Source organism: Spea bombifrons, chromosome 5, assembly GCF_027358695.1.
Source record: "Spea bombifrons isolate aSpeBom1 chromosome 5, aSpeBom1.2.pri, whole genome shotgun sequence".
NCBI classification, from domain to species: domain Eukaryota; kingdom Metazoa; phylum Chordata; class Amphibia; order Anura; family Pelobatidae; genus Spea; species Spea bombifrons.
This window is the reverse complement of record NC_071091.1, coordinates 25,228,642-25,245,286: the sequence shown is the minus strand read 5'-3', so window position 1 is coordinate 25,245,286 and position 16,645 is coordinate 25,228,642. Positions and strand designations below refer to the sequence as shown.

General features: G+C 36.3%; 1 protein-coding gene across 1 annotated transcript in view; it reads right to left on the bottom strand.

The window, feature by feature from the left end:
* KCNH8 (potassium voltage-gated channel subfamily H member 8) overlaps positions 1–16,645 on the bottom strand; it is a 119,789-nt gene that overhangs the window by 18,124 nt on the left and 85,020 nt on the right. Inside the window, exons 8-10 of the mRNA XM_053466581.1 lie at positions 4,049–4,246; positions 2,735–2,934; positions 1,901–2,150 (exon numbers count right to left, since the gene is read on the bottom strand). Of these exons, the coding sequence (XP_053322556.1) occupies positions 1,901–2,150; positions 2,735–2,934; positions 4,049–4,246 (648 nt within the window). The remainder of the gene's footprint in view (positions 1–1,900; positions 2,151–2,734; positions 2,935–4,048; positions 4,247–16,645) is intronic.

Sequence of the window (16,645 nt, the reverse complement as noted above, 5' to 3'; positions counted from 1 at the left end):
AACTCTAGTGAGTGATAATAGGGAGGACAGGCAGTTTGTACCCACTACGCGCTTAAGCACTCAGCAGCCCCGTCCTGTAAGTGTGCATGGTCTACTGTTTCATAGCTGGGCTGTTGTTATTCCTAGATGCTTCCACTTTACAATAGCAGAAAATGTCATGAACTGTGGCAAGGGTGGCATCCAATGACAGTGCCACCATCACACTGCTTGGACCTCATACCTGCATGTAGGCTACTGCTAGCCAACGCGAGGTCCCTATGTGGCATGCACATACTTATTCATAATGTATATATTATATATATATATATATGCTTTTCTCAAAAACATTATGATAGCATACTATTCTAGTTATTGAGGCATACTAATAGATTGCTGTTATTAATCTTTCAGGCTTTATATTACATTATAATTTATTTGTAGTGCGCCAACAGTTTCTATAATGTTCTCACAGTAGAAGCTCTAAAAAAGTAATATAGGAATTGACAATATACCCAATTTACTATACCATTAACATGAAATAAATCTGATTATGAGTGTTGAATACTAAACATTGGAAGGGGAACTTATTGGTATACAAATATATGATTAAGACACCAAAACAGTTCCTGTTATTAGGGTGGGATTTATCATAACAAGATCCAGTTTTCTATTAATAAAAAAATGGCACTTTGAATGATCTCCAACAGGAACAAGTGAGTACTGAATGTACATTCCACACCATGCGCTAATAACTAGGTCTCAACCCTACCCCATTTGAGCTGAAACTTAGAAGCATAACATTTTCCTATCTAGTATATATATATCAAGTCACTGCAAGACCTACTTTTCCAGCTTCAGACTTAAAATTGTGTGCATCATCAGCACATTTGTAATTAAAATGGAACAGCACAAGATAATATACAGAATAGAATGATAGATAGATAGAATGATAGATAGATAGATAGATAGATAGATAGATAGATAGATAGATAGATAGATAGATAGATAGATAGATAGATAGATACTGTAAATGTTAACTTGGGGAAACTTAAAAAAATATGAATCAAGTCTAAAGTTTTACATATCTTTTACTGAAATGTACTGCATGAGAGAGGAAAGATGGATTTGTTCAGACTTTTGAATTCCAGTCAATTAATCTCCAGCAGGGAGTTAAGCAAGCTGCTCACACACAATTATCTGGATATCTGTCTCTATACCTCATACAACATTACAAAACTCATTGATAGCTTCTTTAGATAGATTTACTGATATTTTTGATTAGATAACCATTAAAATGCCTGACATTGCCAGAATGGTGGAAGTATTTTTATTCCTCATATGCTTCACCGAGCAGCAAAATACTTCAATATGTCATATAACCATGCACAATAAAGTAAAATAATAATCCACAGCTTGTGTTTCCCATCCCAAAATTGTACTGGTTACATTTAAAAACAACTTCAGGAAAATAAAAACATTTGCAATTTCACAAAATATATAAAATGGCCATAAATTTATATGCACGTTTATATGAAATCCTGTCCTTACATTTTCCCCAGCTCTAGAAGTGACTATTTGGAGAACTGCATGTATTGAGCTCATTCAACCTGTCAGAATGGAAAGCTCCTCATTTGATGTGTTAGAATTTGATGGCAAATAAGAACAATTCAGTCCATCTAATAAGTATGTTTTTCTGCTTTAAAGACTCAAACCTTAATTAGTACAGGGTCTCATCTTAGATTATGGATAGCTGTATGCCTACTTCATGCATGGTTAAAATGACTACGTTTTCCCAAACCTAGTACAGGATTCTATGCTGTTGGCTTAATGGACTGAGTTCCTGAAGAAATAGAGTGTGTATAATTATACTTATTCCATTTTTTATAGCTATGCATGAAACCACCATACTGAAAAGACATACCTAAAATAGCCAGGACCATTCCATCCTTTAACACTTCCATGGATCCTGAACATACCAAATAAATTGCCTGTAATGCATCTCCCTGCCGTAGAAGGTACTCTCCAGGAGCACAGAAAGAGGTTTTAATATGCAGAGACAAAGACCTGAGACATCCACGACTTGCACTCTCAAAAAGGGATAGTTGTAGAATCTCCTTGTTCAAGTACATGGTAATGTCTGAACGCAGCTCATCTGGAAAATCTTTCAAAAGCTGTCAAAATATATAAAAGTGAATTAATAGAACTCAAGCTTTTTATGTGTAGAGAGAATTGGAGCTTTCACTTTTCGTGATTTGTGACAAATATCTCTTGTGTGTACTTGTCTGGTCGCCGTTATAAAGGAGACAAACTAGATCACAAAAGGGAAAACTGGGGTTGTGATTTGTATAAACTTGGAAAATAATTACCAGATAATAAAGTTGAAGAAATACAATTTACATAACCCTTTTTTGTATGCTGAAATGTATTAATAACACTACAAACTGGGTTATTTGTACACTTAAAACACATATTTTTGATCGTGCAAGGAAGGGGCATTATTTCAGCCCAATGTAAAACATACTTTATAGTTTTTGTAATTGGCATTGTTTTTGAAGATTCCTTTTTATATGTTGTAGAGATTTGTCTTCTGGTTTCATTATAAACCATTGAGTTAGATATGTTGTCACAGCAGCTGGTACATTGTATGACATCAGAATGAAATCAAGTGAATAATATTTCAGTCCACCCTTAGGATTCTTATTGAACTATAATGGTCGTTTTCACATCATACAAATAAGGTAGGTGCATAGATTACCTCGTGAGAATCTATACCATTATTGACAGACCAGTTGGTTTGGAAATATTCAAGCATTCTTTGCTTGAGCTGCTGTGGTAGATGATGTACCCGTATAAAATCTTTCAGATCCTTAGTTCTTGTGTGATAAAGCGACCATCTATTATACAGTCGTTGGATTATAGCAGTGACGTTACCAAACACCAAGGCATGCATCAAGGCTGTAAAAGAAAAGACATCATTCAAAAAATCTGCTCCTTACTGTCACAGCTTAGTTTGGTGAAAAAGGAAAACTGTATGCTAAACAGTATCACGTAAACCATTATTTGTTCATAAATCTCTTATGTATTATTAAAATAGTTTACCTCTATTATGTAAAACAGCAAAATGTTAGATTACAAAAGTAATTTCAACAGTGTCTGCTGATATTTGAATGTAATATTATCTGTAATGTGTGTATAGCACTCATGCCAATATTGTATTAAAAAAAACCCATTAAACACTAGATGTCACGTGGAAATTATTGATACAGACACAGAATATTAGAGAAATGGGGAATAAGGCTATCTACTTATTTTATGAACTGGTTAAATAACTACATTACTATGTTTAAGTAGCTTATAGAAAGATAAAACGTGATGGCAGATAAGAACCATTAGGCCCATGTAGTCAGCCCTGATGCAAAGACCTTAATCACTCCTTGGTCTTGGCTTAGAATCAGGATAACATTAAGCCTATCCTATGCATGCTTATATTTTCTCACTGTATCAGCGTCTACCACTTCTCTGTAAAGACAAAATGTATAATATTTTTATTTTCATTTTTTTTTTTTTTAGTGAAGTAGAAAAATAAGACAAGATATGTAACATAGTAAGAGAGATCTTTTAATTATTAGGACCAATTTAAAGCCATAATAATGCTTGTAAATGTATGTAATTCTCATTAATCATATAAAAAAAATTACCCCTCCAAGGATATCTCTGTTATAGTGCTGTGACCAAAAAAAAATGAAAATGGAATGCTAATAATACATTAATATATTTTCAACTTTCGGAATAATTTTTCGTATGTATATTTTGTGCTTGTTTTTTTTTTTATAATTTTGTATTAAGTGAAATAGTGTTTTAGATCAAGTATATGCTATGATGCCTTTCTTAACCTTTTTGCACATATAAAGTTCCAATAAAATGTTTCTGTGTCATTCCATAATAAACAGGATACTTTTCTAAAAAGGCGCATTCGCTGCACAGGATAGGGAGCTAGAACCTTTTTAATATTTGCCAAAAACATAAATTGTATCAATATTTAAAAATAATTATTAAGTATTTTGCCTACCTCCGATCAGCATGATACAAATTGAGAAAATCTTTTCAGCGTCGGTGTTGGCGGAAACATTTCCAAATCCAACACTAGTTAGGCTGCTGAGTGTAAAATACAGTGAAGCAATATATGTACTTCTGATGGTGGGGCCACCTTGGGTATTATTGCTATAAAATGGAGATTCTAGTCGTTTTCCCAGCTCATGAAGCCAGCCTAAGAAGGGAAAAATATAAATATGTAGTTATAACATAAAACGTATTATTTTATCTTCAAATATGCTTAATATAGTTAAATTATTATGCAATATCATAAATTAGAGTACAGTTGACATATCTTATATTATCAAACCTGGCCTTAACAGAATTAAATTATTTTTATTAAAACTGGCTTCTTCTTTTTGTTCTACAATCTGTGGGTCTTTGAGTTAGTTTCTTCTTCAGGGGAGAAGTTAGTGGTCACACCCATCTACTTTCTCCTGCACGCTGCTCACTAATGGTCTTTTGAGCTTGGCCCAACCCTATGCAAAATTGTTCAACCAAAAAAGGAGGAGCCCCAGGTAGACATGCTCCTTCCTTTTTCTGAACTAACCCTTGTCTGTTCAATGCTCTATATATATGATAGAATAACAGAGCAGTAAGAAATGACTTTGTAAGAAATCAGGATTCCTTTTTGTACTTTGTAAGAAAAGTATTAGTGTAATTCAATATACTAATATTGTCAGCTAAAAAATACTATCAATGGTGATAAAATAATTGTTTCTTTTGCACATTACATTTTTTTCCCATTAATGGTCTGAGGTGGACTTGGAAATTCAAGGGATGCTCAGATGTAAATGTAAACCAGTACCCACAGTGATGAACAATGGCCAAAATATGCTCCGATCACAGTCAATAAGCAGAAATGCAAATAATAGGAGTATAATTTCACCCCATTTCTTTTCACATAATAATGTTTAATGGAGGAACTATAATTATATAATTGGGGGAATGCATTGTGCGGGTTCGGTTATACTTAATGACTATATGTAATTTTACCTTATCCAAAGCACAAAACTCAATAACCTGCCTATCGCTTTCTCCCGTCCATTCTGTCTCTCTCCTAATTGAATAATATAGAACGATTAATAAAATGCTGCTTTGCAAAGGAAATGTGTAGGCATTGGTATAAGATGGGTAATACTTTATAAACTGTATGTAAAGGAGAGGTATTTGCCAATCCATGGTTGTACTGGCTCTCCTAAGACTGCTAATCATAATTGTTCTGAAGAAAGAAATCCATCACTCAAAGTATGATATAAGGTATTAAAATGTGATCTTGAGCCCAGTATCGAGATCTGGCCAGAAACGTATAAGAGAAAGAATGCACACTGAAGCCAAACTGGCTAAAATGCCTCTTGTTGGCAGGAGAGTTTGCAGTTTCATGTCCCTGACTTTACATTGTGATTGGCCAACCCCAGCCTCATAACCTAAACATAAACCTCATGACACCTCAGTTTTGCATTCTTCTTAGATTTTCCACTTCTCTTGAATTTATATGCACAAATATTTTCCAAATAGCTTTTTGTTTACATAGGAAATGTAAAATATATGAGAGGGCATTTGTGTTGGCAGTAGACAGTTAGGTTAACTAGACATACAGAGAAAAAAAAACAGGAGAGTACAGCAAAACACTTTAATTTAATTCTGTACACCCTCTACCGTTAGAGTAGTTTGGTTTTCTCTCATAGTCTTCTTCTAGCTGGCCTCCTCCAATTCACTCTGGCAGCTGCTCCTTTACAGACACAGAGTCTCCACCATGGTAGAGATACAGTTTACAAGCTGCAGACTCAAGGTAGTTTATTTCAAACATGCATTGCAGCTAGGGTTAGTTAATACTCCGGATGATGAGACTATAATTTCCCATGACTCCGGGCAAGTCCGGTATGTTACATCACGGGAAACTGAGTATTCAACAACTGTGATGCCAACGGTTAGGTAGTTTATCATTAAGGATTGATACTGCAGCTGCTGTGGAATATACATCTCATGATTCTCAGCCATCCATTTGGTTGGCTGAACATCATGAAAAATGTACTATCAGCACTTTGAGTGCCAAATGTTAGCCACAACTGCTGCAAAACTACCAAGGGTTTTATTTTGGTTCTAAGCAATTATTTACCTTTTTACTACTCTCTAACTAGATTGGCTACAATGATATCCAGCAAGTCATACTGCTAGCTGAAATGGGAACTGTAGTTATATATATTGAATATATGTATTGTATTAACCGCTGCGTAAATTGTTGGCACTATATAAAAGATAATAATAATACTCTAGAGTTGTGGTGACCTACACTACACACTTACTTTTTTCTTGTTGACTGCAGCTCCCACTATCATTTATCCCGGCCTGGTGTAGTTCCGCAACAGGGCGGAGTCAGAGCATACACCCTCTCCCCGATTGAAAGAATGGGGGAGATTCTGTCTCTGTGTTGTGCAGAGAGGCTCCTCTCTTTTGCAGAAGTACTACACCAGGCCAGAATAATGCAGATGGATCGAGGGGAAAAGAGAACTATTATTACAGGATACTGCAGCGGAGAGCTGGGAAAAGAAGAAGGAAGAACAAGAAGCAGAAAGGAACAACAAAAGGAGCTGCAGAGAAGGAGACGGAGAAGCGGAAACAAGGAATCGGCTGTTAGAGGAGGTAGGTAGACACTGAAAACAAGGGGATAAAAATAGATATTTTTTTCTGTTAAAGTAAATGTAATGACATGACATGTACACTTTATTATTTCAAGATTCCATTGTGCCAGTAATATGGGCCTTGGTGAAATGTACAGTAAAACCAACTGGATGCTTTTAAAATTGTACAGACTAGGTTATGTGACAAAACAGTGCTTTATTATTCCATCTCATTCTGTCATACGAGGCTTTATACTATTATTTAACCCAGTGTTTAAAATTATATCAACACTTTGTATATTATTCATGTATATATTTTTTTCTACAAAAAGCAACCCAAAATTAGGCGCGCATGTACATATGTGGGAAAAAAATAAACAATAATAGTGCAATACTGTGGGATTCAAAGTGCTATGTGTACGTGTAATATATGCACTCACAAAATTACAGATGGTCAAGGCTCTTCAGAATAAAATTCTTTCTTTATTTCTTCTTATAACTAAAAAATTGATAAAAAGAGAACGGCCAATGGTGCAATAAATTCCTGTAGTTGTTATAGGAAAATAAAAATGCACTTACAAGATGGTCGATATTTTCAGGCACTTCAACTAAAAGTCCGAAGTTAAAAGCAATGAAGTCAACAGCATTAGATAGTCCTCGTAGATAGTCCTCAACGCGTTTCGCCTATCGGCTTCCTCAGGAGAACAGTTTCTTTCAGAAACTGTTCTCCTGAGGAAGCCGATAGGTGAAACGCGTTGAGGACTATCTACGAGGACTATTTCAGAAACTGTTCTCCTGAGGAAGCCGATAGGCGAAACGCGTTGAGGACTATCTACGAGGACTATCTAATGCTGTTGACTTCATTGCTTTTAACTTCGGACTTTTAGTTGAAGTGCCTGAAAATATCGACCATCTTGTAAGTGCATTTTTATTTTCCTATAACAACTACAGGAATTTATTGCACCATTGGCCGTTCTCTTTTTATCAATTTTTTAGTTATAAGAAGAAATAAAGAAAGAATTTTATTCTGAAGAGCCTTGACCATCTGTAATTTTGTGAGTGCATATATTACACGTACACATAGCACTTTGAATCCCACAGTATTGCACTATTATTGTTTATTTTTTTCCCACATATGTACATGCGCGCCTAATTTTGGGTTGCTTTTTGTCGAACACTAAGAGGAGTGTTATTGCGGGCTGCGGCAGTACAGTGAGGAAGTACCTTTTTATATTTTATTTTCACGTTCACTATTTGGTGTTTATTTCTTTTCCTTTGGCGATATATTTTTTTCTAACAGATTTATGATTTTGTCACATTAGACTAAATCAAAATGAAATGTAACTCTCCAATACCCACAATTATATATATAGACAATATGTGAAAAGAAATGTATATAGAAAAATAATTTCCACTGAGGACAAGTGAGGGATAGCGTTTTCTGGCTGAGTAAAGCTCAGTGCCCACCCCCAGGTTAAACAGCACACACTCTAACATATTCACTCTAAAACACTCACTCACTGACACATACTTTCCTTGTATAGAGTAAGGTGTATAGGCTGCTGCGATATTATCTCATGTTACAATGCTTTACGTGACCCCACTGCACTCCCACCTCAGACCTACCCTGTGTGAAGAAATTTGGACTGACCAAATTCCCTGCCCCGGAGGGTTATGTTCATACCTGGGAACTCTCAGGGTTTGACCCGGAGATTGCCAGGTGAGCGCTGCTCCTCCGGTTCTCCGGGTCAAGACCCGATTCCTCCAGGTCGTGGGAGCGGGATCTTGAGCCCAGTATCCCCGCCCCGCTCCCGCTCCCCGCCCATTTTTCCTTGAAAGCCCCGCTCCCCGCCCATTTTTCCTTGAAAGCGTCAGTGTGCAGCCCTGGCCGCGCCCCGCAAGGGAAGGCTCCGGGTAGCCGGAGCCCAGAAGTTCCCAGGTATGGTTATGTTTCAATAATAAAAATATTAAATGTTCACATCCACTGTACAGGGCCAGGATTACCACAATGAGCTTCACTGAATGAATCAGTTCAGTAGTTCAGATTATATATACAGTAAAAACAAATAGACAATGCCATACTTATATACAGAGAAGCAAACTTGAAAATTTGCAGAAATGTATAGGGTACTAGATTGTAATAACAGAGGTCATATAAGTAAGTCAATGTATATCAATTAACTGTTCCAGTCCATTTCAGTCTATTGATAAAAAAAATAATAGAAATAGTGTATTTTACAGTTAGCTAGCAAAATGTACTCTCCACAGCATTCTTCTTATATGGCAGATATCAAATTATTATTATTATCATCATATTATTGATTAGAAATGCTTGGACACCAAAACAGCTGTAAGTCCTTTGAACTGTAACAAAAGCAAAATCAGAAGACTATTAAGCAGTCAAGTCATAGCTTAATAGTCTCTACAGGGTCAAAAAAGGATTCTATATACAATATATAAGTAGCTGTGCTAAGTTCTAGATGTTACAAATAAGGTTTATTTTATCAAGCATGTCATGCTTTATATGATGGTCAACAACATGAACGTGGTGTTTTTTTGTTATTGAACTGATATTTGTCAGATAAGAAGTAGAATAGTCATATAACTAGCAAAATTTAAAAAAAAAACATACTCGTTTGCTACACAGCAAGATTTGGGTGTATGAAACAACCGAATTGGTCACCAAGGCAATCATGCCAAATGCCTTGCTAAAATATAGTGTTGGCCCAAACTAGGTATCACTTGGGGTGCCAAGCATTTGGGAGGGGCACTTCCCTGGGTAAAATAATTCTATTGCCAGCCCAAAACACAACTCTATATGTCTTAGAAATGTGTATCATAATTAAAATATGAAATACCGTATTGGCTCGGATATAGGCCGCCCCCGTATATAGGCCGCACCCTAAAAGTTAGGTGCTTTTTTAAAGAAAAAGTTTTTTTCTTTAAAAAAGCACCAAAAAAACATGCTGCCACTCTGCCCCCCCCCGAGATCTGCTGCCACTGTCCTCCCTCCCCGAGATATGCTACCACTGTCCTCCCTCCCTGAGATATGCTACCACTGTCCTCCTCTGCCCCCCCCCGACTTACCGGAGCAGACTCCCGGGTGTCTTGCGGGGCCGGCGGGGGACATCTACGCAATACGCGTATACAACTTCCGGTGCCGGCACTGGATGTCCGCACGATGCGCTTAGACAACCTCCCGTGCCGGCACCCCCCCCGTGGGAAATGCTGGCAGGGGAGGCTGTCTGAGCGTATCAGACAGTAGGATACAGGTCCCCTGCACCGCTGCGGGGGATCTGTATCCTAACCCCGCTGCCTGCCCGGCGCCCGGGACTGCATGTCCCGGGCATCAGGCGCTAGACCCCGAATATAGGCCGCACCCCCACTTTAAAGACTTAAAGTGGGGGGAAAAAGTGCGGCCTATATTCGAGCCAATACGGTAATATTGTGCAGAGCTACGAAGAATACAAGTCAACCTTCTAAGATAAAGTACTAACTTCTAAGATGAGTTAAGATGAACCATTAATTCTCAGCATTATGAACAATCTGTTCTGTAATGTTTTTCCTCAAAAAGGTCTGAGATGGCATAATTTTATCTTTGAAGACATATTTAACTGTTTATTATCTGATGCCAACTTGTAGTAGTTGCATAGTTGTGCTTGGTCTTACCTAAGCTTCATTACTTACTTTTTTCATGTACTAAACACATTATATATAAATATTGTTACCCATGAATAGGAGAACTAAATTATGTAGCTTAGTTAAAATAAATAATGAATGACGCAAAAAGTGTTGTAATAATACATTTAGGGTGGGTAGGGGGGCTTAGTTGGCATTGGCCTACCAGGCATTTTATCAGTGTGTCGGACTACCAGGCCTCACGATCTGATTCAACTCATCCTAGCCTCTATTTTATTTATCCTGCTTAAAATGTCTGGACATATGACCAAACCCTTTAAAGGATCAATTACTTTCCAAGAATGCTCGAAAATGGTGCACAATCACCCTATTCTAATTGTAAATATTACATAAACATAATTTAAGGTCAGTTAAAGGGAGAGATGCAGATATCTTAACTGACTTGCTTACATTAATAGATTAAAAGCAATTTCATCCTTATATATGTTTTACCTAACATAACATAACATTAACCTCACATTTGTATAAAGCAGCTGCATCTATATGCAGTGTATGTGGGAATTTAAACATTATCCCTATATTTATTGCATCCACAAACCAAAAACTGCAATATGTTTACAATTTATCTTTCATTTAACTACACACCAGCTAGGAAACAGACAATTTTCCAATTTAAAGCTTCTCAAATTGGCTTTAAAACCCATGAACTTAAAATAATAAGCATCCAATCGTTAACTGACGCTTTCCTATTAAAATAGAATCTTTTGTGGACAGAGCTCAGTGATATGGGTTGATATTACTAATGAATACATTTTGCGGTCTAGAATGTTTTTTAATAATAAATATCTGTTACTGATGGCTGCTACTTAGAATATTAAATGGAAAAAACAATATAATATTGGATTGTGGGTAAAATTGTTTTAATTTTTTTGTTCGTTACATAAAAGGTGGGCCAACTTGTAACTGACTTATCTATATATGCAAAAAATCATGATAAAATAAGGCACTTACTTTTAGGGCGAATTTTTAGAGCCTTAGATTCAATGATGTTTGATTCAGTTACAATCCACTTTCCAGACTTATTTGTTTCTTCTTGTGAATACACCCCGAGAAACAAGCAGGGAGAAAAATGACAAGAAAGAGTGGTGTAATAATGATCCAGGCTTTGTTCTTTTGATACTTAATGTTTTCTAATGTGCTTCAAATTAAATTTTATTAAATATGTGGGTCGTTTTTAAACAAGAAGCAGGTTTTTATTTTGACCAGCTATAGTAGGTTAAACTATGATATTCTACCAAACTATATTTAGCTCTGCTGTGCAAATATTTCTATGTCAGGGTCAATTATACACTCTGTTGCATTGAATCACTTAAAACCATATTTATTGTGTAATCTAACATTAAATTAAGATTGTTAATTTTAACAACAAGAGATTAATTTTGGTATAAGCAGGAGGTACATGCAACAGACAATTATCAATAAGCTGGCATCAATATTATATATATTCAAGGATAGGGAAGTAATTGTGTGGGTAGGAGCCACAGAGGATAGAAAGAGATGATAGTACACTGGGGAAGGTCAAGCATATATGATACAAATTATATTAAAACTTTCAGTGGGCTAACTGTACTATTAAGTTTGAAACTGATCTTGATTATTGGTTATTTTTTTGACATTCGGATAAAGCTCTAATAGTGCTATCTGTAGTAATATATGTATTTTTATCCATATGTACAAAATACACATATAATAATAATTTACTCTATATCTTTATGTCTGTGTTACAAAAATATATTGTCTATGCATAAGGACACAAAAGCAATCAAGCCAAATGCCTTGCTAAAATACACAGTGTTGGCCCTAACATAAAGAGAAACTAGGTACTGCTTAGGGTGCCAAGGTTTTGGGAGAGACAGTTTGCCTATGGTGAAATAATTCTAGAGCCAGCCCAAAACACTCTAGATGTCTTATTAGTCATTATTCTATTACAAGTATCATCTGATAGAATAATTGTCACCACACTGAGAATATCTATTGTCCTACATTAAGGCCTATTCACAAAACAAGCAACCTGGATGAAAATCCAACTTTGTAACATAAATAATTGGACTGAAGTTAAACAACCATATTCTCTACTGCCAGCTCATGTGTACACTTGACTTGCTTAATGGGATAAACATCAAGTTAAAACAAGTTAAAAAGAATAAGCAACTTGAAAACATATGAACCACCACATTGCTTATGAGTATACACATGGGCATCAGCTCCCCCATAATGCTGTATGACTTTCATCAGCTCCAATAAGGAACTTTCTGGGGACCCTAACGTTAATATCATATTGTCTGCATAAAATGCTATTGAAATGTCTTGTCCCTATTGATACCCCCTTTATCTTTTCGTTTAATCTGATTTTCTGGGCCAGTGGTTCTGTTGACAACACATAAATTAATGGTGACAGGGGACATCCTTGTCTCGTGCCATTATATATGCTAAACCAGTCAGAACCTATTCCATGCCCTAACCAAATGTTCCATAAACTCCCATCTGACCCTGTCAAATGGCTTTCCAGCATCCAAAGACAGGGTCAGAAGGGATGTCTTGTTTTTCAAGTCTAAATCCAAAATATCTACCATCCTTTGCATACTATTTATAGCGGATCTATTTGGGATAGCATTCATCCTATTAACCAGAAGTGCAGAGTAGAATTTAAAAGGGAAATTGGTCTGTAGTTAATACGTTTTTTCTGGGTCTGCCACTTTTGGTATCGTATATAAACTGCAATAGTATTTATTAAAAGCTAGACCTATTTTTTCTGGGGTTAAATATTGAACCTTGTCGTCTACTGATTGATAGTCCTCTTTGATCTCTTCCTATTAACCCTATTTGTGAGGAGCTTATCCACACGATTCCCAAAATAATTAAACTTTGTTTTTAGGTATTCTATCTTCTTTGCTGTTTGCTCTTTGTTGATTCTATTTATTTTCTCTTTAATTTGTGCCAGTTTCTCAGATAGTCCAATAGTAGGTGTTTTCTTATTTTGAGAAGATACTTCATGCATGGATATATATAGTTCTGCTAATGATAGGCCCCTAGTTCATCTTATTTGATGTTCTACTTTAATCAAATGGGCTCTTATTACTGATTTGTATGTGCACCACACACCACAAGTCTGGCACTTGTTCATTATAAATATTTTCTTTAAAGAAAATTTCTGTCTCAGGTGATCTAATATTTTTTTTTCTTTTAATAACACCTCGTTTAGTCTCCAATTTGATCTTAAATATTTTTTTCTTTTAGAAGGTTCTATCTCCATAATCACCATATAATGGTCCGACCAAGAGATGTCACTAATCAAAACCTTTTTGACTAAGTTAACGATAGACTTGTTTCATAGGAACATATCTATCCTGGAATAGGACAGGTATGTCTTGGAAAAACATGTATAGTCTTGTTCTAGTGGATGGTACACCCTCCAAATATCCACCAGGGACCAATTATTTAGTGCCAACTGGGATGTTCTTGCCATCCGTCTTAATATTTTATCTATCTTTATTCCCCTCAACGTTTGTTTGTCCGAGTCTGGGTCAAGTACACAACTGAAGTTACCAGCTATTATCAGGGTTACCTTGTTTTAATTTTATCTAATTTATTTAGCAATGATTTAAAAAAGACCATTGGTGAATCATTAGGGGCGCATATATTGACCATTGTATAGAGATTATTGTCTAATTCACATACCATAATTACATATCTCGCTTTTTATCAATTTCTCGGTGGATGATTTTACACTTTAAAGATTTTTGTTATCATTATAGCTACTCCTCTCTCTTTTTGCATCTCCATTGAGGCTGCTAGCATCATGCCAAGTTGTTCAAACCTATAATCTCATTTGTCTCCTAGCCTCCAACAGGTTTCTTGTAAGAAAGAAACTTCCACCTTCTCTCTATTTAAAGTTTTCTGGACCATATATTTTTATAGTGGGTGTTCAAATCTCATACATTTGAGGTTATAAACCTTCTGTGTCCCCATCTCCTTCTCTTTAGCTCTGTTTCTTGTCTTGCCTCTTCTTGTTAATCTGTCTTCTTTATTTTGTATTTTCTCTTGGTCCGCTTCTTCACACTACCTGTTCCACTGACATGGCAGTCTGGAGCATTTCCGCAAAAAGGGCGAAGCCTCCGCACACACACTGTCCCTTGAAAGGAGTAATGATGCTGTCCCCATGGGGCACGTTGTGGCTCCGTCCTTTTGCGTAGATACTTCAGGAGGCCAGAATAATGAAGATGGATCATGGAGCACCTATTGCATTATATGCATTATTCTGGCACTCTGAAGTACTTCCACGAAAGGGTGGAGCCACTGTGCACATCATATAGACAACCTCTCCTCTATTCCTCCAATCAGGGGAGAGGGTGTGTGAGGAGACAGTCCATTTCTGGAAGCTCTCTAGGCGGCCAGGTTAACGGAGCAGATAAAGCAAGGCAAGACAAGGTTGCGAAAAAGGAGACAGGGACACAGACAAGTTAGGCATAGAACATATGGAGACATTGAGAGAGAGAGAGTAAAAACAAATTTTGTTTCCAAATTGAAAAGCTCTTCAAATTACGCCCGAACCGAAAGAGCAGGAAACAAAATTTGTTGTCTAATAACAAACGGACTAAAAATGAAACAAAAAAATGTACCTGTGCACAAGTCTAATTTCTTTTTTTCAATACTTTTTTTTTGTTATATACTTTTACAATGTTTATGGGATACATAAAGGTATGATGCTCTCCATGCTACAGCAGTGTTCTGTGTGCAGAACATTGCTGTTACTTTTGTCCAGCTTCAGACAATATATTCCCTGTTAATAAATGTTTGGAAGAAGTGATCATATAATGTAGTTTTGTACACTTCAATGTAACAACAATCCCACTTGATTTATCTTTACCATTGCCTTTGCTTTCTAGCTAGCCGAATCCAATTTAAAATGAAAACTTTGTCTGCAGGGCAGACTGCAGATAATTTGAGTACAATAATTGGACAGGCACAAATTGGGCACACTAATGTACTAGTTCATTTCAAAGTTATAGTGATTTTGGTTATATTTGTGGTGAAGTTCTGTAAACATTTTCTCATGTAATCATTATCGTTACACATTCATTGTTTAATGTCTTCCAGCAAACAAAAACAATAACTCTAAAAACTGTCCTCACTGAATGTCCTTTATAAAATGTATCATATCTCAGAAACACAGATATACTGAAATAGTGAACTAAGATCAGACAACTGCCTAATATCAGTCTCATCCTGCCCACACAGCCAGTCCATACCCAAAGTGTTCTCTTTATTAGAGAACCAACAACCCCAGATTTACATTTTTCCTTGCTAGTAATACACAGAGGATAGTAATACACAGAGAAGTGTTATAAGTATCCCTCTTGGTATAAATTAGCAATGAGGTCCACATCTGAACCCACCATTACACTTAGGATGAACTCCAAAACATCTTTGAAGGTTCAAAAACATACAAGGTTTGAGAAGAACTCAACTGAGAATGGACAGCCACTTATTAGCCTACCCCATGCTGCATCTCCACTCAGGAGCATCTCAAGTTTGTGCTCACTTGTGTCATTACAGAGGTAAAACTTCCATCTCAGCTGAGTTGTTCTCAAACCTATTAGTATGTTATTTCACCATTTGTGTACACTAAATGTAAAGGTGAGTGCAGACATGGACCTCCTTGCTCACTTATGCCTATAGGTATACCAACTGTACCACACTAACGAGGGGCATAAAGGCGGCAATATACATCTGGCGTTGGTTCTCTTCTGCAGTGGAACTTTGCTTTGCATTTTGGTAGTGAGCTTCTGTTGTAAACACTTGTAAAGATTGTAATATTATTGCATTGGGGTATGTCTATGAAGATTTTTTTTCCTTTTCTTCTAACACAAATGAGCTAAAACGTGAAACATGAAAGTAGGGCTGCACCATAAGTTAGGTTATTAAGCTGTCCATTCTTGTTTGGTCTCTTCTTAAACCTTTTTGTATATTACCATAATATTTAACACGATAGCTGCTGTTGTAATAGTAATGAAATAGTAAACAACAAAACTTCTCTGATTGATTAATGTTTTCCATAAGTGTTTCATAAGTTTCTATATTACTGGGCTATATCGTTGGATTTGCCCCAAAATGGTGCCAGAAGTTACTCATGGTCCCCTGTAAGCACTTGAATAGAGTCATGGTTGTATGCAATATTATTGCAATGGGACATGGGATATGATGATAAAGATTTTTCCTCTCAAGTGAGTTAAAACTTGAGACATTCCTGAGCA